The sequence below is a fragment of the Carassius gibelio genome, chromosome A10 (genome assembly GCF_023724105.1).
Source record: "Carassius gibelio isolate Cgi1373 ecotype wild population from Czech Republic chromosome A10, carGib1.2-hapl.c, whole genome shotgun sequence".
Lineage (NCBI taxonomy): Eukaryota > Metazoa > Chordata > Actinopteri > Cypriniformes > Cyprinidae > Carassius > Carassius gibelio.
Genome location: NC_068380.1, coordinates 19,087,542 through 19,114,646, shown reverse-complemented (window position 1 = coordinate 19,114,646; position 27,105 = coordinate 19,087,542). Strand labels below are relative to the sequence as shown.

At 37.9% G+C, this 27,105-nt stretch overlaps 2 protein-coding genes across 3 annotated transcripts in view; both read right to left on the bottom strand.

The window, feature by feature from the left end:
• Positions 1-2,521: 2,521 nt before the first annotated feature.
• LOC128021466 (lysophosphatidic acid receptor 1-A) lies at positions 2,522-25,513 on the bottom strand. Of its 2 annotated transcripts, none has more exons than XM_052608703.1 (3): positions 25,266-25,513; positions 15,012-15,767; positions 2,522-5,591 (listed from the first exon to the last, which is right to left on the bottom strand). In XM_052608703.1, the coding sequence occupies exons 2-3, from the start codon at positions 15,748-15,750 to the stop codon at positions 5,290-5,292; spliced, it is 1,041 nt and encodes a 346-aa protein (XP_052464663.1). In that variant the 5' UTR covers positions 15,751-15,767; positions 25,266-25,513; the 3' UTR covers positions 2,522-5,289. The 2 variants fall into 2 exon arrangements, with proteins under 2 accessions (XP_052464663.1, XP_052464662.1); XM_052608702.1 differs by having other exon boundaries at positions 25,312-25,513.
• LOC128020665 (uncharacterized) overlaps positions 19,006-27,105 on the bottom strand; it is a 35,754-nt gene continuing 27,654 nt past the window's right edge. Inside the window, exon 5 of the mRNA XM_052607273.1 lies at positions 19,006-19,154. Coding sequence (XP_052463233.1) covers positions 19,006-19,154 — 149 coding nt within the window. The remainder of the gene's footprint in view (positions 19,155-27,105) is intronic.

Below are 27,105 nucleotides of genomic sequence, written 5' to 3'. Positions count from 1 at the left end.
CTGGTTAGTGCAGATTTCGATATATTGCTTGAAGTTATGCATATTTTGTTAGGGTCGGAGCAGATGTCTCATTGGCCTAGTTCCGCCTATCAGATGCAAGCACTCTTAGCGACACGGCCATTGGCTAGAACTGTACTGCTTGTGTGAGGGTGATTGACTCCGTTCAGGGCTTATCTTCACTGCTCTCACGGCGGGATTTTATACAGTTCCCATATACGTCTTAGCTGACATAATGTTGAGTTACCGCCTCGAGAGGGAACGTCTCCGGTTACTATCGTAACCTCGGTTCCCTGAGAGGCGGGAACGAGACATTACGTTAGCCGCCGTGGTCGCTGTTTGATCAGCTGTGCTAGCGTTCAGTCGTGATTCTGACGTAATTTTCGCGCCCATGCATTTTATACTGCACGCTTACCCGCCAGTATTTGCATGCTTCGCGTCAATTGGCCAGCTGTCCCCAGCTGGTGTTAGCCAATAAGATTTCAGTGAAAGTGGAGAAGGGAAGAGTTCCCATATACGTCTTAGCTGACGTAATGTCTCGTTCCCGCCTCTCAGGGAACCGAGGTTACGATAGTAACCGGAGACGTTTTGTGTTGTGAGAGAAGTGTAAGGGGGTGGGGCGAGAGGCGCGTGCGACATTTCACCTCTGGGTCTCTCTCAAATGGAACGGACAGGGCGGGGGTGGACGGGGACGGGGGATCCACACTAGTAATATAATTAATAATAGGCTAAAGTCAGTCACACACCTCGACTTTCTTCCAAATAACGCACATTTCATTCATAATGTTATAATACAGGCCTATAGTTCCTGCAAATGAAACTAGGTAATACAAGACGATTATGCGGTCATCAAGGTGAATTGGTTTAGTCTTGACTTCTGGTCCTGAGTGACAGTTGGGGGGATGGGAAATTTGTTGATTGTCGGGTGCCAAATAAACAGAGATGGAGAAGAAAAGTTCAAAGCCAGGTGCCCAATTTCGAAAAAAGAAGAAAAGAAGAAGAGGAGAAACGAGCAAAAGATAAAGGTATGCAACTATTGTCTCTTTATCATTACAGTATCCATTTCATGAATGAAGGGCTAATGTTAATTGGTGGTGGGTATAACTCTTTGTTTATCCTTTTTGCTATGATGCTTGATATGCTTATGCAACAATAATTTGGTTTCAACTCAATCACGAGATCTAATTTATAATATTGTGCTTTGCAATAAAACTGTTACAAGTTCAGTTATCATTTCCATCATTTTTTTAACGTTAGGCCCTGTAAATAACCAACGGCATTTTCAAATCTGTAGGTTAAAGATGAACATTTGCTATTTATTTGCTACACAGTATGCAAAGTATAGTTTCCTAAATATAGTTTTACAAGTCATAACTAAAAGTGTGTCATGCGTATAATTTGAGGCAGTAACCTAATGGCTAATGGTACCTCCATGAAAGTTAGATTAACATACAAATTTTGGTTGAAAAATATCCTGAAACCCAAAAAGTTTTTGGTGATTAAAAAATAAAATCCCATTGTTTTTGCCTATACATATAATTTAAAGTCATTTTATTTTTTTAAACAACTGAGTCCCAGTGACCATAGCATAACATAAATAAAATATAATTTTTCAATATATATATATATTTTTTACTACTTGTTTCTATGCTCTAAACAATGTGATGACATGTAGGGAAAAAAATTGAGTAATATGCCAATATGCTGTCTGATAGAAATGCCTGGAGCTGAGCCCCCACTGAGCCCCACTGGTGAGGATGAGCCTTTGTCAACCGACCCTGCTAACTGGCCCTCACAGTGGGGGGGAGGGGGGGGGGGGCGCTCGAAAGGGGTCTCGCCCAGGGTGTATTTCAATGTAGAACCGCCACTGGTAATATGCATGTTAATAAACAACACGCTAACAGTGAACAGTGTTCTCTAATCTAAAGTATTACCAAATCTTTCCTCTAGTAACTTAAGACAATTGGATCCCAGTGTTCGCTGCTCTCCCTCACAGCTTCATGAGAAACTGCATGTCTGCTATCACACACACGACTAAAGAGTAACACACACACACACACAGATGAATTCCGAGCCCAGCTGCTCTGGTTTATAGACTTGGCCATGTCCAAGCAAAAACTGAAGTCTCTTTGGCCATATGTTTCATATACCAGGCATTCTCATGATTGTTTTACAGATGTAACACGCGTTCCTTATAGCGGCCAAAAATGGGTCTGTTTTTTGAAGATTAGTGACATCAGCATTGACGGAGTAATATCCCCATCACTCATCAGCTTGCTCTGAACACGAGGATTTCCTACCGGTTTGCAGGAAATGTGGAAAACTCCATTTTGTTGTAATTCTGGAAAATATCTGTCAACTGTAAGCCATGACACTACAAGGTAACGGACACATTTTTCCTTTGCAAAACAACAAATGAACTAAAATGCACTCTAGTAAGTCCATGTTAATGCAAAACAATGAAAATTACAATTTGAAATGAAAAACATCAAATACATCTTTGGTAAATGACACACCACAGAGATGAGGATTTGACTACAGATTTATTTAAGAAGGTTCACTAACTGAATGACATTGTTAAGTGAATGTTACCATGCAGGTTTTCAGAGTTCAGAATTCATAAGGGCACAAGTATCTTTTCTGAAATGGTCACATTTGCTGAAATGTAAAAGGAAACACTGTCGTTTTTCAACCCAGAATGAACCTACGGCCCATGACCTGTCAAGCACAGCTGTCTTCTCTGAAGCACTGGACTGCTTCAAACTCGCTTTCGCAACAGTACAAGACTCGCAACAAGGCTGGAACATTTGCTGCTCGGATGATGCGAACAAAAAAAAAAAAAAAGAAAAAAAGAAAAGAGGTTTAATAGGTAGTTTTCCTGGTAAGACAAATAACATGAACAGTTCTTAAAGAACTCAAACGTCCACATTGAATCAATGCATGTTTTCACTGTAACACTTATGGCAATGTTAGTATTTTTTTGTAAGGCTACTGATAATACTGATATGTTTTAGAAATATAGCATCTCAACCAAAACTCCTCCATTTGTCAGTTTGCAAGTTTGCGAATCTTTGGATTTCAGCCATTTTAAAGTGGATTAATGTTCTTTACATACAATGCTATTTCAAACATGAATAAACATGTCGTAGAGTACAAAAACTTCAACTCTTCATCATATGAAACTGTTAATTTCACAGATGTTAGCATTATAGTTGCACTTTTTGAAAATGTACGATTCACACTTAATCTATATGAATGTATTATTTTTTTGATTTTTTTTATGGTAATTCTGTCAACTGGTGTAAAAGCTACTTTAGCAAATGACTGAAGTTCTCCTTCAGTCCACAAAGGAACAAGGTACAGATACAGAGGAGTTCATAAAAGTGTCATATTTATTGTTAAAAGTAGATTAAATATTCAAATACTTTATCGGGCCACTGTATGTAGTGTTAAGCTTCTGTCCTAAAACACCAGTCCTTCCATGTTTGGCCAAAATGTTATTTTGTATGTTTGGAAAAGATTTTAAAGAAGAACAATATTAAAAAAATAGCTATACCTTGGTTTCAAAACTTTAAACAACAAACATTCCCTTTTTGACTAACATATGAATATATACACATTATATACATACATACATACATATATATGGTGGTATGTGAAGCAAAGACGTTTTTGATCATTTAGTTTCCATCATGTTGAATCATAAGAAATGTTTAAATTATTTCAACATGATGACATTTGATTTCGATTGAGGCCATGACATTAGGTATGATGCATCACTTAAATTAACGAATCAATTAGGTGGCCACAAATTGGACCTTCATAAAATGAATCTTCATTTTGTTTTAGAAAAGTGTAAAGAATACATTTTACAGAAAACTAAATATAATTCATTAAACAACAACAACAACAACAAAAAGGCTGACTTTAAGATAAAAAATATTGAATGCATTTTTTTTACAATCTACGCTTATCAAGGCTGCATTTTTAAAAAGACAATACAGTAAAACAGTAATATTATGAAATATTATTACAATGTATTTTATTTGTATTTTATCATTTTATTTGGATATATTGTAAAATGTCATTTATTCCAACCCGATCTCACGGCTATTCGTACATTTTTCGCAAGGTGGCTTATTAATGTGAATTCGTACGACCACACTCGTACAAATTCATAAGATTTTTGCCAAATCATACGTATTTTATGAGTTGCACAATTCGTATGAATTTGTGCGAATGACCTACACCTAACCCCGCCCCTAAACCTAACCGGCACTGGGGTTTAGACAAATTGTCGTACAAATTCGTACGAATTAGCCACCTCATAAAATACGTACGAATTGGTCGTGAGACAGCGTTGTTTATTCCTGTGATCATCTGATTTGATGATTTGCTGCTCGGTTGTTATCAGTTACTATTGGTGCTCAGTTATTAATAACAGTTCTTCTTATCATAAATTCTGAAAATTAAGTTTGCTCTCACAATTTTTTGCTGCTTAATATTTGTGTGAAAATTCATTCTTTGAAAAAAAAAAGTTTAAAAAGAAAAAAAAATATTTGAAATATGTTTTATTATAAAAAATGTCAGCATCTTTGCTGAATGAAGTATAAAGTATTTATTTCTTCTCTCTCTCTCTCTTTTAATCTTATTTTTTGAGTGGTAATGTATCACAGTTACCATACAATTCCCCAAATTTATCAACATTATTGCTTTACTGTATTTTTTTAATGAATGCAGTCTTGAAAATCATTAGACCAAAAAAAAAAAAAAAAAAACACTTTTGACCAGTAGTGTATTTTTTTTTAGGTGTACATTTTGGTGGCAGCTTGGTATCATAGGGATGAACCTGCAGTGCAAAACAAAACAAAAACAAAAAGCAAACAATCAAGTACTTTGCATAATTCACCAAAGTTATTTCCCAGCGGCCCCTTACATGCACTCTTTCTTTCTTTCTAGTGCAAACTGAGGACAGATTCACCCGACACTGCGCCCTTCCCTTCAACACCTGCTGTACAAGACTAAAACTCACGCAACTCCTCGATTTACAACAATCTGGCCAAAAAATTACAACTAGCCAAAATACTCATCCAACTTTTCCATACTTAAGGCGTTTCGGGAACAAATACGATTTTTGTTAAACTTAAATCCTCTTGGATCAGCCTTTAAATAGTTCAATATCATGTCAAAACTTTATAAAGACAACTTCATAACCACAAGTCTTTTGCTGATGAAAATGCCTTTTTCGAAGTCTCTTCTCGCTTCTGCTAAGATCCCGGGCCGTGTTGAGCCTCAGACCACTGAATGGTCTTTATGGTGCGTGCTGCTCAGGACCGGGTGGTTGATGGAGGATGCAGACCGGTCCGAACCCTCTGCTGTACCGTTAACATTCTCCTGCCGCTGACAGCACAGGATCTGCTTGAACGTGACGCTCATCTCCTTGTCCCGGTAGAAGTATATGATAGGGTTCATGGCAGAGTTGAATTCCGCTAAAAGAAGGAAGAATTTCTCATAGCTCAGGACATTGCATTTGGAGCAGACCACGTCCAGCAGGAGAAGCACCAAACCAGGCGTCCAGCACACAATGAAAGCTCCTAAAAACAAGAGAACATGGATGTGACTCATGAGTACTGGAGGAAAGTGTCAAGTTAAATCTGTATTGATTTAACAGGCACAGTCTAGCTCAAAAACTCTCAAAAACTCAGTTTCGGCCCAGATCCGGCCCACATCTGTCCTGCGTGAAATCCATGCGGGCCAGATGCGGGCCGGTTCTAGGCAGAAACTGCTTGCTGTCTGGGTAACATCAGAGTTCCTCACAACACACAACTATCCTCCTTAGATTAGGATTATTCAACATTTTCTATAATGTGGAAATTACGTATTAAGAGTAATCCCACAAACTCTTTAAACTAATTTAACAGTAAACAGTTACGATTAAAACATCCAAGCAAAAATCCATTAAAGACATTACTTACATAACTCAATGTATTTAAATAATAGCTAAATCAATAGCATACATGTAAGTTTACTTAAGCCCCTTTCACACTGCGCATTGGTCCCAGAAAATTGCAGGAACATTGCCGGATCGCCTTTGTGTGTGAATGCAAACGCCACGGGATTGGTTGACCTAAAACAACATTCAATCCCAGAACGAGCTCTTTGTGAACAAAAGCCAGACCTAATGCCGTGTTGTAGCGATGACGCATGTTACCATGCAACTCTTTTACCAGGTGTTTTGAAGGCAGATCAACGTTCGCAACGAAAAAATATGCGCAAACTGTAATGAAGCAGAGATCAGTTCTTCACTTTCCGCGCTGGTGCTGAGATCGTTCACCAGCTTCGATGAAAGTTAACATGCCTAGTGTTTTCGACTCGTACATTACACGTCACGTCCTGATGTCAATTGTCATTACGGGACCTTTATGGGTTGTGTGTGAAAGCGCGCACATATTACGGGAAATCACTGGCAGTGTGAAAGTGCAAAATCTAGCGAGCCGGGAACAATTCCCGGGACACAATACCCATGTATTTTCCAGAATCGCAGTGTGAAAAGGGCTTTACAGAACAATTAAAGTATATTTCAAGTATAGACATTTAATACTTATGTAGGAACCAAGCAGGTAGAGTGCAACCAATACGCCCTAATAGGTCTTTTGTCCAAATCCCTGAAATATGACCTATTAGAGCATATTTTACAATTGCGCCCCTATCGGCAACAGGACACTTTCATATCAATGCTTTGTACTCTTTAAACTTTAAAACGTAAATATGTATCTTTTTTTTTTTTTTTTTTTGGAGGACAGTCTATAAACTAGTTGTGCACTCAAGAGTTTACTACAAGAGTGTAAGCCTACTTAAGCGTACTTAAATACTTGAAAAATACTTCATTTTTATGAGGGATGAGGTGATTAAAAATATTTAATTCCACACTTGAAACTATTCATAATTCATTCAAAACTGGTCTATTTTAGCTAATATTTGTAGGACACAGTTTAAAACATTAGCTTAGCAATATGCTAATGGCAAATTGTATAAACAGTTGCAAGTCAAGTTCTGTTTTAAAAGAAAATAATATTTTAGTCTTTCTACTTCAAAAGTTAATGATTAATAAAACGTGTTACTTGCCATTTATTTGTAACTATTTGCAATATGTATTAAGTTTCATTTTTTTCTCTCTCTTCAGTGCATGTGGTTTGTGTAAAGACAGCACTTTATGGTCTTTTTTTGGGATGCTTCCTCAAGATGTAGTTTCCTATGTAGGCAGTGCACTAAGTTTTGAAAGAGCCTACATCTCATAAGGCAGCAATATCTGTCTTTCCCATTACTAACAGAAGAGCAGGGTTGCATCCATGTGCTTAAACAATCGTTAGAGTGTATTTTCTTTGTGCCAAACTTCTTCTTTTCTCATGAATCTATCCCAACATGACTTTGACAACCAAAAATTGTTTACTGAAAAAGAACATTTTGGCTACAGTTGTTATTTTGCAGGAAAAAAAAAAAAAACGTCATAAAATGAAAAACAATTGAAAGAGCACTACACTTCTTTTAGTCAAACGCAGCTGCTCTTGAATGGTTGACATCACTAGAAAGCTATGTGGAGGCTCTCAGCAGTTAGATAAACTCCAAGCTCTTTCCAGCACAGCTTTGCCACATGTTTTGCTCTCTCTGAACAAACCTCGAGACGTGAGCGAGGGGGACTGAAGACTGCGTTTGAAGTCAGAGTCTCGGACAAAATTGCACTTTGCACCACAAAGACCCCTGCTCAAAACGTCCTGTCTGTTTGTTTTACCTGAAAACTCGATGTTACTTCAGCTTCAATACTCTGAATAACGATATTCTGAATAACGAATCTCGAAATAAAAATAAACTTGAAATGAAGATAGTTTTCAACACAAGCACTTCACTGTGGGTTCAGCTGTGAGAATGAAACAGCGCTGAGAACAGCGCAGACAACTAATTTGAAACAGAGGTTAGTGAGGATCAGTTTGTTTTGGAAATGAAAAAAAAAAGAAATCCCATAAATGTAGCTACACATAATATGATTTTGGTCGACCCTACTATGGACGTATAAGCCTGTAAAGACATCCCTTACCATCCATTAAAGCTTTCTTCCACTTTCAAGCTGAAAAAGCAGTTAAATTGGCATCTGCTCAAAGCTTTGCTTCGTCTTAGAGCAGGATTTCAATTTATTACTTGCGCAAAGGCTTATTAACACCATCAGGCACGATGACTGGGGTGTTCAGATTCAGGTCCAGATGCACAATAACTTTGCCAAGTCGTGTGAATGTTGGATTTGTCTAGGAAGTACTTAATGGCTTTCCTTGACACCAGCAACGACTTGGCCATATCTAAAGGAAAGCATGCCTTGATTGTTTTGGAAAGTGGAAGTCAAGCGATTGATTGTTTTTGCCAATTATTCAGTATGTTTACACGTTTTGGAACCGATATCCCCAAAAGAAATAACATGATAATGACTATTATTTATTACTGAGTGTGTTCGATTGGTGCTGGAAATGTAAGGAGATGTTCATACAGAAAGTGTTTTTTAATTCCACTTCACTTATTTTCCATTGGTTTTCTATGTAAAGATGCTCTTAAATGGACAGTGCTCAGGTTCTATACTTCTCAGTGTTTTTTTTATTTTTTTATAGAAAAATAAATTTTTTGTGAATGACCTCTGTGACTGCAAAAATAAATCTATCACTGACTCATTGTAGGGGTTTGTTGGGACATGTGCAAAAAGTTATGGCATGTACATGCATTATCAATATATAGCCATGAGAAAATCAGTCAATAACTAAAAATTCAAAATTAAGTGGCAAGTGGAATAAATCATACTCAAAAAAAAAAAAAAAAGGTTTATACTGTAGTTTTGTTGCAGTCAGAACTGAATGTGATTAGTTAAAATGCCCAGGAACCATAAAGTAAAGCAAGGAGAGAAAAAAAAAAGCATTGTTTTCATTGGCTGCACGTAAAAACAAGCATACAGCATGACCAATGTAGTCCAATTCACAAACATATTAAAGGCTTTTATAAACTTGTATTTTTAATAAATCATTCAAAAAGTCCAGATGCCATGATTTGTATTTACAATGGTTAATTAGCGGAATTACTTCACCTGCTTGACAATGTCATTAACAACAGTCCTATTGCTGAATCGATGTGGTTTGAGTGTCGGATGTGCAGCTACAGTAAGTTACTACAGTAAAGCACTGAAGACTTACTAAAATAACACCTCTGTCTAAACTAAAAGTGATGATAAATAACTTTTAACATTCACAGTTTTTGAGAATTCAAACATAATTGTTCTTTGAGCAACTAGTCGGCAATTATATTGATTTGTGTAGTGATTTACAGCTGCTTACAACAACACTGTATGATTTACTGTAACCTGACAAACCTTGACTCATATGAGATACGTTTAGAATGCAGAAAAAATCAGTGTCTATCAACATTAACCACCCACCAGTAAAAGCTATCTCTGCAAAACAAGTGCTATTTTTATTTTTTGGCAAACTTGACAACACTTGGCCAAATGGTTGTGGTCAAAAATATGCAGCAGTAGCAGGAGGTTGATGGGAGATCAGTGAGATGGCAACACCTGTGGAACTGCTTAGTGCATGCTTTCCATAGTTAACAGCAGATTTGGGAGTGAAGGATTTGGCAAATGCATGGTCATTTGTTTAGCCCTCCTCATTTAAACAGCTTTTCTTACGTCTTTCATGGGAATCAGCACACAGACCAGATTTCTAACCGGATATTTACACACTGAAGTCTGTGGGAATCCTCTAATGAAATCTATAGGTAATCACAATTAAGTCTATGTTTTCCCTCAAATATAAAACATTCTATTAACTTATATTGTATTCATTTTTTATTGTAGTGAATGTAAAGCTGATGTTCAAGCCATCGCCTGCAAACACAGTTGTTTGTCTTTATATCCGACAGAGCTGAAGAAATCGGATTTAGTCCCATTTTAACGAATGGTTGATGAAAAGATATGCTGATATACTTCCATAACCTTCAAAACAACGCTGCTTCTTGGGTGTGATGTTTATATTTCTCGTGAACTACGATTTTGCCAGTTTCTGAGATTCACAAGCGGCGAGATGCCAGTATATCCAACAAATATTTGAATGCAATAGATGCACGCTGTTGGAAATGCAATGGACAGCTTATTATAATCTCTTTTTATTTTTAAAGATGGTTCCTGAAACCATCATGAGCAAAAAACAGAAACACTGATTTGCAAATTCATGATTTGTTATTTTTATTATTTATTTAATTATATGTATGCCTTGTAAGCATATCTGAATTTGTCTAGTGATCCATTAATGCAAATAAGAATCCAGAAAAATAAAAATCCAACACTGGCTAAATGTATTTTGAATGAAACACCCTGCTGCTTTACATGAGCCCTGATGTCTTGTTTTCTTGAGGAGCGGAAACTGTTCCAATGATTACATCATCACTGTAGCTGTGTTATTCTGATATACTTCATACGCCCTTGAGTAACTCTCAACAAGTCATGAGTCATGCCTTTTAGATTGTGGAAGTTATAAGAGTGACGAGATAAATCCTCATTGTTTCCTAGTAAGTTCTTTTTGGTGGATACTAGTACACGAAAACCTGATTTTCTGATGTGATAGTGGAAATCAACGTTGCCAGATCTCACCAGAAAAAAAAAAAAAAAAACAGGCAAGCTGGTGTGACACATTCTATCATTTAGAATAAGACAAGCAGTGCACTAAAGAAAATTTTGGAAATACAACAAACTCTCATGCAGCTAGCACCGGGAAATAAATGTGCTGATGTCTAACATATACTGAAATTACATGTTTTCTCATCTGCTCACTTTTTCAGCAGTCTTTTGTCATTGTTGTCCCTTATGTTTTTTAGTAACCAAAAAACATGCAGCACTTCCTGCTGCATAAGTTTGCTTCGATACATTTTTAGGTGGAAGTTGTGAAATGTTGTGATCAGAATAAGCCAAATAAGATGACCAGAGCAAAGGTTTATGAGAATTAATAATATCTGCATAACAGAACCAGATTTTTTTTTTTTACCCAGCAATCTATGCACAACACTCATATTTGTAAAAATAAAATAAAAATAAATGCTGTTCTATTTATGGTCTGATTTTAGAACTCTAATATATTTTAACAGGATTATACTATTTAAACAGTAATTACACACAGTAACAACTACGTTAAGAATAGTTATATAAATCTCTTTCTTATCTTCAGGGTGAGATAACAGTCTACAAACCGTGCTTTCATCCAGACCCCTTGCTCTCCATTCTCTCTAGAGGTTCAAGACAAGCTCTGACCAGTCCGAACAAGAACAGTAGTGTTTCCTGCTCAGTGCTTGTGCAGCGGGATGCTGCACCGTGACTGGGTTCCTTTTTTTGTTCCAGGCCAGGCTTCACTGGAGGAGCCGGTGAGGCATGACACTGATGCAGAGCCAGCAGTGCAAGGCGAACAGTGGAACTGGCTGCGAGACCACTATGACGGGCCCTCAGCTGTAGACTACTGAAGGGCTTCATTGTTCATCGACTTGAAATTGGCACAACAGAGCAAAGGGTAACCTATAATGTAGAACTTAGGTAAATCTGAAAATATATGTATGTAAGGCGTTTTAGTGGTTTTGAACCACAGCTTGGAGCCTGGTGCATAATTTGTGCTAGCGTTGAAGGACTTTGACAGGAAGCGGACACATTAAATCTCACCCAAATGTCAATGGGTGAATTGGAGAGAAGAAATTGATCCCTGGAGCAAATTCTCTATGTCATACTGACATCATTAATGGACAGATTCTCAGAGAACATGAGCAATTTGGCTCCATGATGTTTATATCCGCAATGTAGATACTTGCGGTAGACCAAAAAAGGATTATTGTTCGTTTCATGTTTTTTTTAAATTTTTTTATTTGATAGTCAAGAGAATTGCCCTTCATGAGGTTTCCCACCATTTTCAAATAATATTAGAAATGAGTGAGGACAGTTTGTTTGTTGAACAAGTCTTGTGGTTTAAAACCATCTGCTTATGATTGCACCATTGTAATAAAGGATATGATTGCTATTTTTGTGTATATATAATCTATCTGCAAGTGGAATAATGTGAGAATTGAACCAAACTGAACATGTCACATACTGCCAATGAGTCCAAATATGCTTACTTCCCTAGCATATAGTAGGTAAAAAACAGTATATGAAATAAGTAGTAGGGCTGGAAGATTAATCGAAAAATAATCAAAACCGAAATTCATAACCTCTAACCTCTAACAAAGAATGCTTTGTAAAAATGTTTGACATCTAAATGTTTGACTTAATTTTTTTTATATATTGGATTTTTTTATCTTATTGGAACTAAGGAATCGATTAGAATCGGAATCGATAAAATTCAAACGATACCCAACCCTAGTAAGAAATGTTATGAACATAGATAAAATAACTGCTGATAGTCAATCATATTTACAGTACAAACCTTGTCAGTGAACTATGAGGGCAAAAAAACAAAACAGAAACAGAATAATCATTAATTAATCGTTATCGAGGTAAAATGTTCAATTAAACAAGATTTAGATTTTAGGCCATAATCGTCCAGCCCTAATAAGTAGTATGTCTGAATTTGTAGTATTCATAAAACAGTAGGTGCAAAGTGCCTGGATGACCCACTGCTTCTGTCAAAATGCTGGGGTGTGCATCTGATCAACACTTTACTTTCCCATGAGCCCACTGAAGAGGATTTGTGAACGTCAGCGAGTGACACAACTGATGCCGCAGGTCACATGACAAAGCTAACATGACAGATGCATTATGTCTGGATTACAATCATACTACACTTTAAAACTATAGTTTATAGAATCAGCTTTGGAATAATAAGTTTGTTGCGCATCAAATGTAGTACCTAATCAGACACAGGGGCATCGCACCCATGGGGGATGTGGGGGTTTTAACACCCACACTTTTCCCGGTGAGAGGGTTCGACACCCGCACGTTTTCTGCAGTTTTTCCGCAGTTTTGCACAAACGTCTTACTACAGTCGCTCCTCCGTTTCTGTGTCTACGCTCGCCGCGGCTGTCTCCTCCGCCCTCCCTCTCAAACATGACACCAACTTTGAGTGTGACCGGCTGATGATTGGCTGTTCTGCCTTAAGTCCCGCCTCTCTTGGGGTATTATCGGTCACTCGTGCTGAGGAGGCGGGAACTTATGGTTATGCTTATTTACATCTCCCTTTTCCATGTACTTTGAATGAGTGTTTATGCTTTCGAGGTTTTTAAATATGCTTGATATGTGTTTGGGAAGATGTTTTGTTATCGTTTTGTTGACATGTCGAGTGTTTTCAGTATTATATTTCGTTTTTTAGACTAATGCTAATTGCTATTATTGGGATATTGTTCAGCAGCTATTGTTTGCATACCTGTTGAAGAACTATGAAAGAAAAGTGTATATTATTTTAATGTTTAAAAACAGTAAATTGTTACATTATTTATACCACCAGAGAGAAAAAGCTGTGTGTGGGAGTTTTTTTTTTTCTCTCCCCTTTTCTGATTTTTTTTTTTTTTTTTTTTTTTTTTTTTAATGTAGGATTATTATTTTTTCCAGCCAAACGCTGCAAGCCGGAAATCCAGCACAGTGCCAGATAACTTTAAGCCCTGCATTTTGTACCCCTCTGTCAATGTATTCATCATTTTTATTGTTTATATACAAACCACATCCATCCCCCACACTTTTGAAAAGCTTGCTACGCCCCTGATCAGACAGTATGTAAAACAAGAAACAAATGACTCAGTTTATAGCTTGCCGCAAAATAACAAAATAATGCACTTTTTTTTTTCTATTTATACCCAACAAAATTAGCAACATGTCCTCCAACCAATACACTTGTATAGGTCGTTTGTCCAAATCCCTGAAATATGAACCATCAGAGCGTATACTACAATTGCGCCCCTATCGGCAAAAGGTCATTTTCATATTAATGTTTTGTACTCTTTGATTTGCCCTCTGGTTTGCGTTTCATGTAGTTCAGTTTGTAGATTATTGCGTTATACCTTGATATGTAATCATGCTATCGTGGGTTCGATCCCAGGGAACGGACGTGCACGAAATGCAGCATGATTTCTGTGAGGGTTAGGTTTAGGGGTGGGGTTAGGTGTGGTCATTCGAATGAATAAGCCACATAGTAAAATATGTAGGAAATACTGTGAGATCGGTGTAAAATGCCCACACATTGCATTTAAATAAACGTGCGGTTTGATTGGTAATGACGTTATACATCATTTCATGACGACAGACGCAACGCAATACTGTAATTCTTTTTCATTTAAAACGTAAATATAGGTCGTAATAAATGCTTGCACAAACAACCTATATGGTCGTTTTTTGTTGGAGGACAGGCTCAAAATTATAATTGCAAATTTGTGATTTTTATTTTTTTGTCTTTTAGCTTTGAGGCCATCTGTATTATGGGTGTACAACCCTGCTCCTTGCGGGATACTGTCCCACAGAGTTTAGCTCCAACCCAAATCAAACACTGAACCAGCTAATAAAGGTGTTTGGGATTACTTGAAAACAACAGACAAGTGTTTTTTTGGAGCACGGCTGAAACTGAAATCTGCAGGATAGTGACCCTCTAGAAGCAGGGTTGGCTACCCCGATCTATATACTGGAGCAGTCGTTCCCAAATTTGTTCCTGGAGCCCCCAACACTGTACATTTAGCATGCAACCCATTTCAGTATGTACTAATGAGCTGATGACCTGAATCAGATGTGTTTGACTGTGAAATCATGCAAAATCATGCACTGTTGAGGGCCTCAAGGAATTTGGTTGGAAACCACTCTGCTAGAGCCGAGGGGTGTTCAAACCTGCTCCTGGAGCCTCACTATTTTCTGGAGCCTTTATTATAAATTTCCAGGCATGTGTGCAAGTTGGAGCTAAACTCCAACTCCAATGTTTGAACATTCAAGCGTGAGAGAATTTACTGCTGAATCATTGAATGAAAGCAGAACTTACCCAATACAATCACAGTTGTTTTCAGCAAGCTCATCATAGTGTCCCTGTTCCGCCTTTGACCCGAGCTGTGCCGGGACATCCTCATGGTTCGCTGACGTACATACATAAATATGTGAGCATATAGAACGACCATGACTACGAAGGTCAACAGGTTGAAGATCGCCCAGAAGCCCAAGTAGGAGTTGCTGTATAGGGGAGCCATGTTGGAGCAAGTATCTATGGCACAGATGCAATTCCAGCCCACGCTAGGAATGGCTCCCATGACGATAGACATGGTCCAGATGATGACGATAACTACAACTACTCGTCGATTGCTCATTCGGGTATGGAGCTGCATGCGGAACACAGTTATGTGGCGCTCAATGGCTATAGCTAGCAAGTTGGCAACTGAGGCTGTTAGGCTCGTATCGATGAGGCCTTGGCGAAGCAACCACGTGCTGACCGTTAGCCTCCTCGTATTGGGTCCCGTGTTGAACATCAAGTAGAAATAGGCTAGTCCGGCAAAGAAGTCCGCGGCTGCTAGGTTAGCCATGAGATAGTAGATTGGGAAGTGAAATCGGCGGTTGATGTAGATGGCCACCATCACAAGCAAGTTAGCTAGCATAATAAAGATACACACTGTAATCCCAAGTCCCATTACTAGCTTGCTTACGGGGTTCCAGTCCATGGCCAGATCCTTCTGACTGCGATTGTAGAAAAAGGCTATGGTTTCATTGTAGTGGCATTGTCCGTCATCCATCCTGAAAGATTATGCTTCTGAAAAAGATTACAGAAAAACATGTCAGGGTTTCAATATTGCATGACGTCTAATGGAAGTCACACATGGCTTAACGTTTTGCATAATTAATGGCTTGTAATTTCACATTGATGGTAGACATGTCACCCACACACACATTAAGGCCGATAGCACAATAACTGAATTATTTTGAAATAAAGCATTGATGTATTATCTGTGAACAGGCACAAGAGTATTTACAATGTGCATGGCATATCCACATGAATTAACTTTTAATAAGCCCCACAACAATGTGGCTAGCACTTTATTATACAGTCCTACATGTTCATAATATGTACATGTTATAGTTAATATAGCAACTGGGTAATAACTAAGTAATAACCGTAAATATTCATGAAACCTAATCCTAACACATGTAGTTACCATATATTATCCAGTATTTTCTTAGGTGAGTACAGTTAAGTGCACATACTGTAAAATAAAGTGCAACCACATTGTCTGTATTGTGAACAACAAGGATTATCGTTTAATTCAAAAGTATGTCCAGAACCCAGTAAGATGTGTCACAGGCAAAAAATCTTGACTTTATAGCATGCAATTTCCATCTGGTTCTGTTTTATTAGCACTTTACTGCATTTCCAGTTGACCAGGAAAGACAAATGTATGAAATTAATCACTACAGCTCAGCAGAGTTTCATTGTTTTTCAAATATTTTATTTATTTATTCATAAAATCAATAATCACTGTGGTAAGATTTGTTTTATAATATTTAATATAATATCCAATATCCATTTGTTGTTAAATTAAATTCATAAAGTTATCAGAAATTTAATTCAACATTAATACTTCACTTTTGAAAATGTTGTCATCATTTACCAAAGAATAAATTTTGCATAATCTAGTGGTTGCTCTTTTCCCAGCAATTGAAGTGAATTAGGATTTTAGTTTTCAATCTTCAAAAATAATTCAAACGCACCATTCAAGTATGAATAAAGTGTCAAAACAATAACTTTAGTTTGTACACCTGGCTACACTGAATGAATAAATAAATAAATAAATAAATAAATACATAAATAAATAAACAAACCTTTTTCAGTACAACAGTTTATTTTAACCATTACTAAAACTTCAAAACACAAAACACTTTTCTGCTCACATGTAGCTATCTCAGGCTCAGCATGCTATCAATTGTTTAGAATTAAAATGCCAAGTGAGAGTGGATGACCTTTCCCCAGTTATTGTGTGCTTCTAAACCTATCATCACCAAACACTGGTCCATAGTGTTGGGATACAGACAGACAGATCCTGTCATTGTGTGTCAATGTGTTTTATCACATGGCCTCAGGCCCCTGATGTCTCTAAACTAAAGGCAATGCACAAGAGTGGTCTGTGCAGAAATGTCTATGAACTTCCTGTCTCATTTGAAGCAATGCTTAAAGCCACAGTTTCAGCAGTATCGTAGCACCCATCCTCAGTGGACAATGACAGTGGAAAGGAAATTCCAGACAGGCCTTGGCTGGGTGCATTTGATAGCTTTGTATCTTCACAGCATCCCCTGCTTAAACCACAGTGCAAGACCGTTACTCAAGGAAACATTTTGTGATAGTAAATATTTATTTTAAACAGTTTTGCTTAAGAGGTCCATTTCAGTATTGGTCTCTTGCCTGTCTGAGAATACAATGCAGGCATTGTTCTGCATCAATCCTGTCAAAAAAGCAATGGAACTGTATTGTTACAAAGAATAAATTGTTCACATTGGTGCAAAGGCAATACTCCAATGTGATTCAGACCAAAATGATGCTAATTTATGCCCATAATAAGGTAGGCATCTGCAAGCTGTTAACAATCCAGGAATAATTATTTTTTGCGTTTTCCTGTTCAAAAACATTTTGAGGATTATTCTGCATTGAATATATATTACACAACAATGTGTCATATATAGGTCAAATGTATATGCATTCTGTCATTATACATTTGTTAGAATCCACAATTCTACATCCAAAATCTAAAATATCATATCACTCTTAAAAACGTATAAGTTTTGTGAAGTTGTTTGTTTCGGTCTGAAAATTGCAACTTTATTTGGTCCCTGGGGCAAATCCTGGTTCTCGACAACAAGTGTTATAGAACCTGTTTTGGCATGTTGTCCTCCCATGGACTTGGACCTCAAGTTCAACTTGGACCTGGTTGCAGATGTGCTAAATATTTAAAATATATGCAAGTATCAAAATGATTACACACTGCCTCAGGAAGTGACTACAAAATTACAGTTTGGCTGCATAAATGATACAAAAGTGGTATGAACTTGATCTATCACCATCACCAACCACCAGCTTTCTTTCCTTGTAAAGCATCCTCAGCCCAAAACACAAGGTGGCTACAGTTAGACCGCAGATCTAAAACTAAAATAAAATAAAAAATCATTTAAAGTAAACGGCAGTCTTTGAACCACAAAATGCACGACATATGTGTCAATGGATTGCAAAGAAATGGTTTTAAAGTTAGCTGAGAACTGTGAACAGTTGAACTGTCTTCTTTTCTTTTCTTTTCTTTTCATTTTTTTGGCCTGAGGTGTTAGTACTTGATGTTAGGTGGCCTTGAATCTTCCTCTAAAACACAAGAAAAGAGAAAATGGGAAAACGGTCACACATTATTTGAAGGTCCAATTCTTGCTATTAACAAACTATTAACTCCAAACTTTGCATCAATAAACTTCTAATTTGCTGCTTATTAATAGTTAGTAACTTAGTTGTTAAGTTTAGGTATTGGGTAGGATTAGGGATGTAGGATATGGTCGTGCAGAATTTGTGCTTTATAAGTACTAATAAACAGCCAATATGTTATTAATAGTCATGCTAACAAGCAACTAATTAATAGTGAGAATTGATCCCTCAAGGAAAGTGTTACAGAGAAAACATATCCTAGCTCACTTCTAGTAACCGGCTTATTACACCTAAACCCGAAGCCAACCAACGCGTTAAATGTCCATTTACTTAGTACCCCTAACAACGTGGTTCCAACAGAAGTCAGCGAAAAATGGAACTAGAACCACTGTAAGGTCTAGATTCCAGCAGAGACAACTGCACCAGAATATGCAAGAGCCATTCTTCAGCATAAAGCCCTCGATATGCACCAGACAAAACTGACAAACAAACCGGTTGGGCAGCATTTCAAATAAGGCCAAAACAAAGTTCATTTGGAGTTTGTTTAGGGCATTTGAAAGTTTCCAGAAAAGTTCACTCTGGCTGGTAAACACCTTCAGTCTACCAGTGGTTTGTGACGATTAACTAATAGGTAGGTGTGGCTCCGGAGCTCCGCCTTCTTCGACGTGGAAATCTTCTCTTGTTCGTTTCTTCTGTTCAGTCTGTTGAGGTCAAAACGAACACCCTGGAGACCTTTATCATAGTCTAAAGTAGAGATGTAACGATTGAGAGGAAAGTGCACGTATGACACTGGGATGTTCACTAACAGTATATTGCTGCAGGTCTTGCACTTGCATTTTACTGTCAGTAGATTGGTGTCTTAAAGCAGTAAAACGTCTTTCTCTTGAAATATCTCCCATGTGCCAACCAGAGGTGTCCATTTCTGCTCCTTTACCACCACAGTCTTGCAGAATTTAGCCTCAACCTTAACTAAATCTGGACCAGCTAATCAAGTTTATCAGTAGAAACTCCCAGGAAAGTGTGTTGGATGTGCAGGATGGGGCTAAACTCTGCACGGAGGTGGCCCTCCAGGAGCAGGACTGGACACCCCTGGTCTACAGCAATGCCAAAGTAAATTCTCCTGGTGGCAGCAGTCCACTAAAGAATTGAGGGCATGTGGTTGGTTAGTCTGGTGGCACACTGCACCACAAAAATGAAGCCCAAGAAGGCTCCAATCCAAAGAAGGCAGCTGCCCCTCTTGAACTTAAGAAACCACATAAAGAGAGTGTGGTTGGTACGCCAAAAACTGTACTCTCTAGAGTCCCTTTCACACTGCACGTTGGACCTGGAAAATTGCAGGAACATTGCCGGGTCGCCTTCTGTGTGAACGCAAACACATCCCGAGATTTATTCCGGGATCGATCCCGGGTTGGGGACCTAGTAACATTGCCGGGTTCAGTACCGGAACGAGCACTGTGTGAACAAAAGCCAGAACTAATGTCGTAAAAAGGGTGAGTCGTAGTGATAACACACATTATTGCGCAACTCTTTTACCAGGTGTTTTGAAGGCAGATCAGTGTTTGTAACAATAACAAAAAAAAAAATGGAGCAGAGATCAGTTAGTTCTTCACTTTCTGCTCTGACACTGAGTTTGTTCACTAGCTTCAGTGAAAGTTATCGTGCCTAGTGTTTTCGACTTGTACATTACACGTAACATCCTGATGTCACGTGTCTTTACAGGACCTTTATGGGTTGTGTGTGAAAGCACACACATATTCCGGGTAATCACTGGCAGTGTGAAAGGGGCGTAGGTCTGTAGAGTCAGTTCCACATGGGAAAAGAAGAACTCTGGATGTCCTGTTTCTTCTTAAGTCTTCATTGTAACATCCCTGATTGCTTTTTACAACCTTTTTGTGGACCCTCATCATACTGGTAAGTCTGGCACCATCAGAAATCTAATGAGGAGCCACCATTTACAGGTCTTCACAATTTGTTTTGTATCATGGTGAAAGAAAAGAGTTCTCAGTGCTACACTTTCTGCATCTAATTCCGTTTCTGGTCTTACTTCTAAAAACAGAAGGACGCGTCTGTTAGGTGACTATACATAAAACACAATGACTTGCTTAATAGAAATGTCTTTGGCAAGCATTGAACTGTGTGAAGCGAGATATCACACAATTCAAGCATACAAACATGCAGTTCTAAAGAAAGTCAAGAAGATGAAATCTACATCTAGCTCTTCATGGTTCAATCAATTTAAAATCTGGGTGTGGAAATTGTTTTACACCATTCTGGTGAATCCTTTCAACAGTGCATGGTGGCGCTATCTTCCTGAATTTTGGGAATGTCATGACAGAACAGTTTTTGCACTTTATGGTTTTACATTCCATTGAAGCTATAGTCTTGCAAAACAATCATCAGCCCTAATGATTTCCACAAGATGACTGCCCAAACCATAATGAAACTCAGAGTGTAACAGTTAGCAAACTCAGCTGGATGAAGCAAACAGGATAAAAGAAAAAAAAATTCCCATTACTCAGGGGTCTATAGATTTCCTACTTATTTCTCCAGATTATTCTTCATTGTACATGGTTTTCAGATACAAGTGGTTTCCAAATGGCAGCCCTCTGACATAAATTTGCTCAGTTTTTACTCAGAGTGGCTCACAGGGTTCAGTTTTGATGTTATATGTTTCCAGTCTTCAGAACCAATCCTGTTAAGTATCTATCTATCTCTATAAAAGCAATAGTTCATCCAGAAATGAAAATTCCATATATCCACCTACATTCAAACCCCACATGACTTTCAATCTCCGGACAAGAATAATAACAATAACCATATATATATAGAGAGAGGGAAGTCGTGGCCTAATGGTTAGAGGGTTGGACTCCCAATCGAAGGGTTGTGGGTTCTAGTCTCGGGCCGGACGGAATTGTGGGTGGGGGGAGTGCATGTACAGTTCTCTCTCCACCTTCAATACCATGACTTAGGTGCCCTTGAGCAAGGCATCGAACCCCAACTGCTCCCCGGGCGCCGCAGCATAGATGGCTGCCCACTGCTCCGGGTGTGTGCTCACAGTGTGTGTGTGTGTGTGTTCACTGCTCTGTGTGTGTGCATTTCGGATGGGTTAAATGCAGAGCACAAATTCTGAGTATGGGTCACCATACTTGGCTGAATGTCACTTCACTTTTTATATGTGTGATATTTTTAAATTCAAAAATGACAAAAACCAGCATTAAAGTGTTCATGCCTTACATATTGTATTCCGAGACGTATGAAAGTTTGCTTGAGAAACGTACCAAACGTCAGACAGTCAAGATGCATTACAACAGGTCTGACGTCAATCACACATCACTGGTTCACCTGTCATCACTGACGTCAAACTTAGTGTTATCAATGCATGCTGAGCATTCAAGAGCAATGGAAGCATTCTTCAAAAACATTTCATTTGTATTGAATTGAAGAAAGAGTTTTTTGTTTTTTATGTTTCTTATCAGGGTTTCCTTGACAAGTGATGTAATTCTGGTGTCGTAAAACATGGAGCTGTCTTTAAAAAGTAGTATAAGTCAGTTTATAGCTGCCACACACTGCTAATTGGCAATCGACTCAGTGATTCACCGCTGCAACAGCTGCATTTGTTATTGTAATTTAGTTACTTTTAGCTCGCTTGACGTGGTGCTGTTATTTTACTCACCCTTGGATTTCAAAACAGTTTACTCAGTTTTCATTCTTACGGATATTACAAGTAGGGTAAAACTTATACATTACTAAAAACTGCGACTCTCTGGACTTCCTACACCTTAAACAACAGAATGAGATGAGAGACTTCCTGTGTCATTCACTGTTCTACTGAACGCCCAACTTCAGACCTGAAAGCGATGTTATTAAGCTGACTTCATTGTTTAATTTGTGACTCATAACTGAGAGTATTACAACATGCTAACTATCAGTAACAATCAGGCCTGTATTCTTGACTACTGATGTTTTAATAGGGTTAATCAAGTAATTTAAAGATAAATAGGCACCAGATGCTGGACATAGAAAACGAATGTGATCGCGTTTGATGAACTCGATGGCAAATGATTTAAATAAAGTGTTCATTGACATCAATGTAAGAAAACTTGAGGAAGAAGCCAAGGGGTAATTTTATGCTCTACTCCGAACTATTAAACCCACGTTTCCCTCATACACATGAGGCCGGTTGTGATCACAGTTGTGTCACAGTTGTGTATGAATGTGTCTTGAAATGCATATGGGCTGCATACTGCAAATATTGTAACAGCCCATATGTTTTAACTTAACATCTTGTATCAGTTAAACAAGCCAAGTGAGACATAAGGCAACATTTTAATGCATTCAAATAAAGGACAAATTATTATTCACATTTTTTTCAAGAACAGGTCATATTTCCAAAAGAAGGTTGAAACTGTATTTTGAATGTATTTATTATTATTAAATATGTTTATTCAAAGATTTGTATGTATTGTTACATAACAAGTAAAAAAAAAAAAAAAAAAAAAAAAAAAAAATATATATATATATATATATATATATATATATATATATATATATATATATATATATATAGGTAGACTTTATTGTACCATCATTTTCATAAAAAAACCCATAAACAATAAACGTCATTATTTTCTACAACTATGACATTTTTTATTACTGTAATAAAAATGTATATTAAAATGAATATTATTTTATGGCACTGACTTTATATATCATGTTACTTGGTGTTCTTTTTAACTCATGCTGATTTAAAGTTTTAAAACATTATAACTTTATTTATATATATATATATATATATATATATATATATATATATATATATATATATATATATATATATATATATATTTCAGAAAAAGCTAAAATAAAATAAAATAAAATCTTATGGGCTTTTTTTATTATTATTATTATTTTATTTTTTTATTGGTCAGTTAAACTTGGAAATATTTTCACCCTACTACAAGTAAGCAAGTTATCACAAAGTTCTAACCACACTGCACACTGCACATTGTCAAAACTTTGTCTTTGAAGCTGACCAGACTAGGCGCCGTGAACTCCAGTGAGGACATAAAACAATCGGCAGATAACAGCTTGACACCAACGACACAACAGATCATTATCATACGAAGATAATACACAGCTTAGAAATCAGTAAACCTCATACTGCAGCTGAACTAAACTCTTCTGACATCTGCATCTTCTCACACATTCAAAGCAACAAACCTCAAAATATCACATATATCAAAATAGTGTGTGTTATTTATACTGTTGACTGGGTGGCCGTTAAAATAGCACACAATAGAGCACAGCCAAGCACTCAATCGAATCACAGAACCTCCCAGCCATGCCCATTCCACTTATTTATTCAGAGAGCACCACTGCCGCAAATTGAAGGCCACTGAACACATTTTGGACTTTGATATCTCCCTTCAGCAGCTCTGACACCCAGCAGGAAGGGCAGGAACCAGCACTGGCATCCCAGCTCTTCTGCACGGCACAGCTGCACCCATTCCTGACCTGGGAGGTGATGGGGAGCCATGGGTGTTTTTTTGTAAAGGAGAGGCTTTCCTGTCTCTGTCTCTAGTGCAGCAGACCAGCCACGGATATATTAAAACCTTGGCACTATATTTGTTAAGTCTTCCTTTTTGAAGCCTAAAACAAAGGGTTTTTTTTCACTGTATTTCTACTTTCATGATGCATCTATTGCACTCTTTAAATGTTAGTTGAACCACACCTTGAATGTTTTTGGCAAACAAATTATATCAGTCTCTCTCTCTCTCTCTCTCTCTCTGTCTCTCTCTCTCTCTCTCTCTCTCTCTCTCTCTATATATATATATATACACACACACCTATATAATACAAAATAAATCTAATAATGCATTTTGATATAAAGAATCTTATTTGTTTAAAACAACTGAATTACTTTGAATATACTTGATTTCTGTAATATTAATATTCTTTAAGAAACAGATGTACAGTCATCAGGTAGCTTAACTGTGGTTTCATTTGTAATCTCACTAAAACTACATAACAGAGTAACCACATCATGACTCAGTCTAATAATGAAATGAAAATAACTTTGCCCTTGATTGTCATGTTCACCCCCCACAGCGGAATAAACACACCTCCACCTCCACAGCAATGTAAGTTAAACTTCAGAATATAAACAGCATCAGAAAACTTTAATAAGACGGTTGTTGTGTATAGACCTGAGTCTGTTCTGGATGGAAATACATTATTCCAAGGCGTGTTTTTTGGGAGCCGGCCAGAAGGGCCAGGAATGTTTGACTGCTATCAATCTGAATTTACAATAAACCAGAACGGGCTGTTACAACAGCACCTACACAAAACACAGTATGAAACTTTTTGTTAGGTACATGTTATCATATTCTTGTGAGAGTTTAGTCTATGTGGAAAAGTGGGGGAGGTATTAACGTAAATTGGGGCAAACGCTGAAGTTTGACACCTTTTGGGAACAGGGTGGCACCTATGCAGACGCGCAAAATGAAAACCCTTTGAAAGAGTCTGATTTATATCTTCAAATGTATGCAGCACTAAACTCATTCGAGTAAGACATTAATTAGAGGTTAAAAATGTGTCAAGATTTTATTTTATTATTATCATTATTATTATTGCCCACCCCCCACCCCCTCACTTTTCCTCGGACTCTTCTGTCGGACACTGCCACGCGTAACTGTCTCTGAGAGCAGACATTTGCATCATCTGCTGAGTTCACATTTTTATCTGCCTCGCAGCAAAAAAAATAAAATAACTAGGCTATTCGTAGATAGAGAGTGAAAAGAGAAAGCATATCTCATTTACCTTTTTCAGATATTAAACTTGCCATATGATACTTACTTGGAGTAGAGACAGAGAAATCCAACAAAGTTATTCCAAAACTCACTTGTAACTCCTCAAAGAGTACAAAAAGCTCCCAGGCGCGTCTGGTTAAGAGAAATGGCTCGACTGTTGTTTAGCGCTGTTTATTCCACGGATGTTCGGAATATTCATTGTATTCCCTCGCAGTCGCGCGCAAGTGAACTGCAATAATTCACCTCTGTCCCGTTACTCAGAGAACAACCGCTGCACTGAGACTCAGCGGCAGCTCTCTCTCTCCTCTCTCTCTCTCTCTCTCTCTCTCTCTCTCTCTCTCACACACACACACACACACACGCACACATACTGTAGGCGCGCTCTGGTGTGGCGTGCTTGTAATTCAAAACACATTGTTAGCTCACTCAATGAAGTTCATAAGCAGCCAATGAACCACCTTACTTTACATGTGTGTGAACGTGATATCTCAGAAAATAAAATTGTATATAAAACAGGGTCGTAGCCAGGGTTTTAAAACTACTGAGGCCCCAAATAATGTTCTGTGAACATAAAGCCTGCCTACTTTGATTTGACTGGTCATCTCAAATATGTTTTTGACAAGCGGTGACAATCACCTTGACGGACGGCTGAGGAGACTCAAATAAGGAGGCTTAAATGTAATCTTGGTACTGTGCAATATCTTTGCAGCATGAAGGAAGCCTTAATACTATATTAGGCAATTATTTCACAAAGTAGGCTACACATCGGAAAAATACTCATGAGCATGAGCCCGCTGTTAATATACATATACACGTGTATATATATATATATATATATCAATCAATCAATCACCTTTATTTATATAGTGCTTTAAACAAAATACATTGCGCCAAAGCACTGAACAACATTCATTTGGAAAACAGTGTCTCAATAATGTAAAATGATAGTTAAAGGCAGTTCATCATTGAATTCAGTTATGTCATCTCTGTTCAGTTGAAATAGTGTCTGTTTTTATTTGCAATCAAGTCAATGATATCGCTGTAGATGAAGTGACCCCAACTAAGCAAGCCAGAGGCGACAGCGGCAAGGAACCGAAACTCCATCGGTGACAGAATGGAGAAAAAAACCTTGGGAGAAACCAGGCTCAGTTGGGGGGTCAGTTCTCCTCTGACCAGACGAAACCAGTAGTTCAATTCCAGACTGCAGCAAAGTCAGATTGTGCAGAAGAATCATCTGTTTCCTGTGGTCTTGTCCTGGTGCTCCTCTGAGACAAGGTCTTTACAGGGGATCTGTATCTGGGCTATAGTTGTCCTGGTCTCCGCTGTCTTTCAGGGCAGTAGAGGTCCTTTCTAGGTGCTGATCCACCATCTGGTCTGGATACGTACTGGATCCGGGTGACTGCAGTGACCCTCTGATCTGGACACAGACTGGATCTGGTGGCCACGGTGACCTCGGAACAAGAGAGAAACAGACAAATATTAGCGTAGATGCCATTCTTCTAATGATGTAGAAAGTACGGTGTTATGTGAAGTGTTCCGAACAATGTTAGGTAGGTCATTCCAGAGTTTAGGCGCCAAATAGGAAAAGGATCTGCCGCCCGCAGTTGATTTTGATATTCTATGTATTATCAAATTGCCTGAGTTTTGAGAACGTAGCGGACGTAGAGGAGTATAATGTAAAAGGAGCTCATTCAAATACTGAGGTGCTAAACCATTCAGGGCTTTATAAGTAATAAGCAATATTTTAAAATCTATACGATGTTTGATAGGGAGCCAGTGCAGTGTGGACAGGACCGGGCTAATATGGTCATACTTCCTGGTTCTAGTAAGAACTCTTGCTGCTGCATTTTGGACTAGCTGTAGTTTGTTTACCAAGCGTGCAGAAC

Coding starts and splice junctions, on each gene's coding strand:
- LOC128021466 (XM_052608703.1), bottom strand. CDS start 15,750: ATGGATGACGGACAATGCCACTACAATGAAACCATAGCCTTTTTCTAC. Junction 5,592..15,011: donor AACAACTGTGATTGTATTGG/GTAAGTTCTGCT, acceptor TCTTGTTTTTAG/GAGCTTTCATTGTGTGCTGG.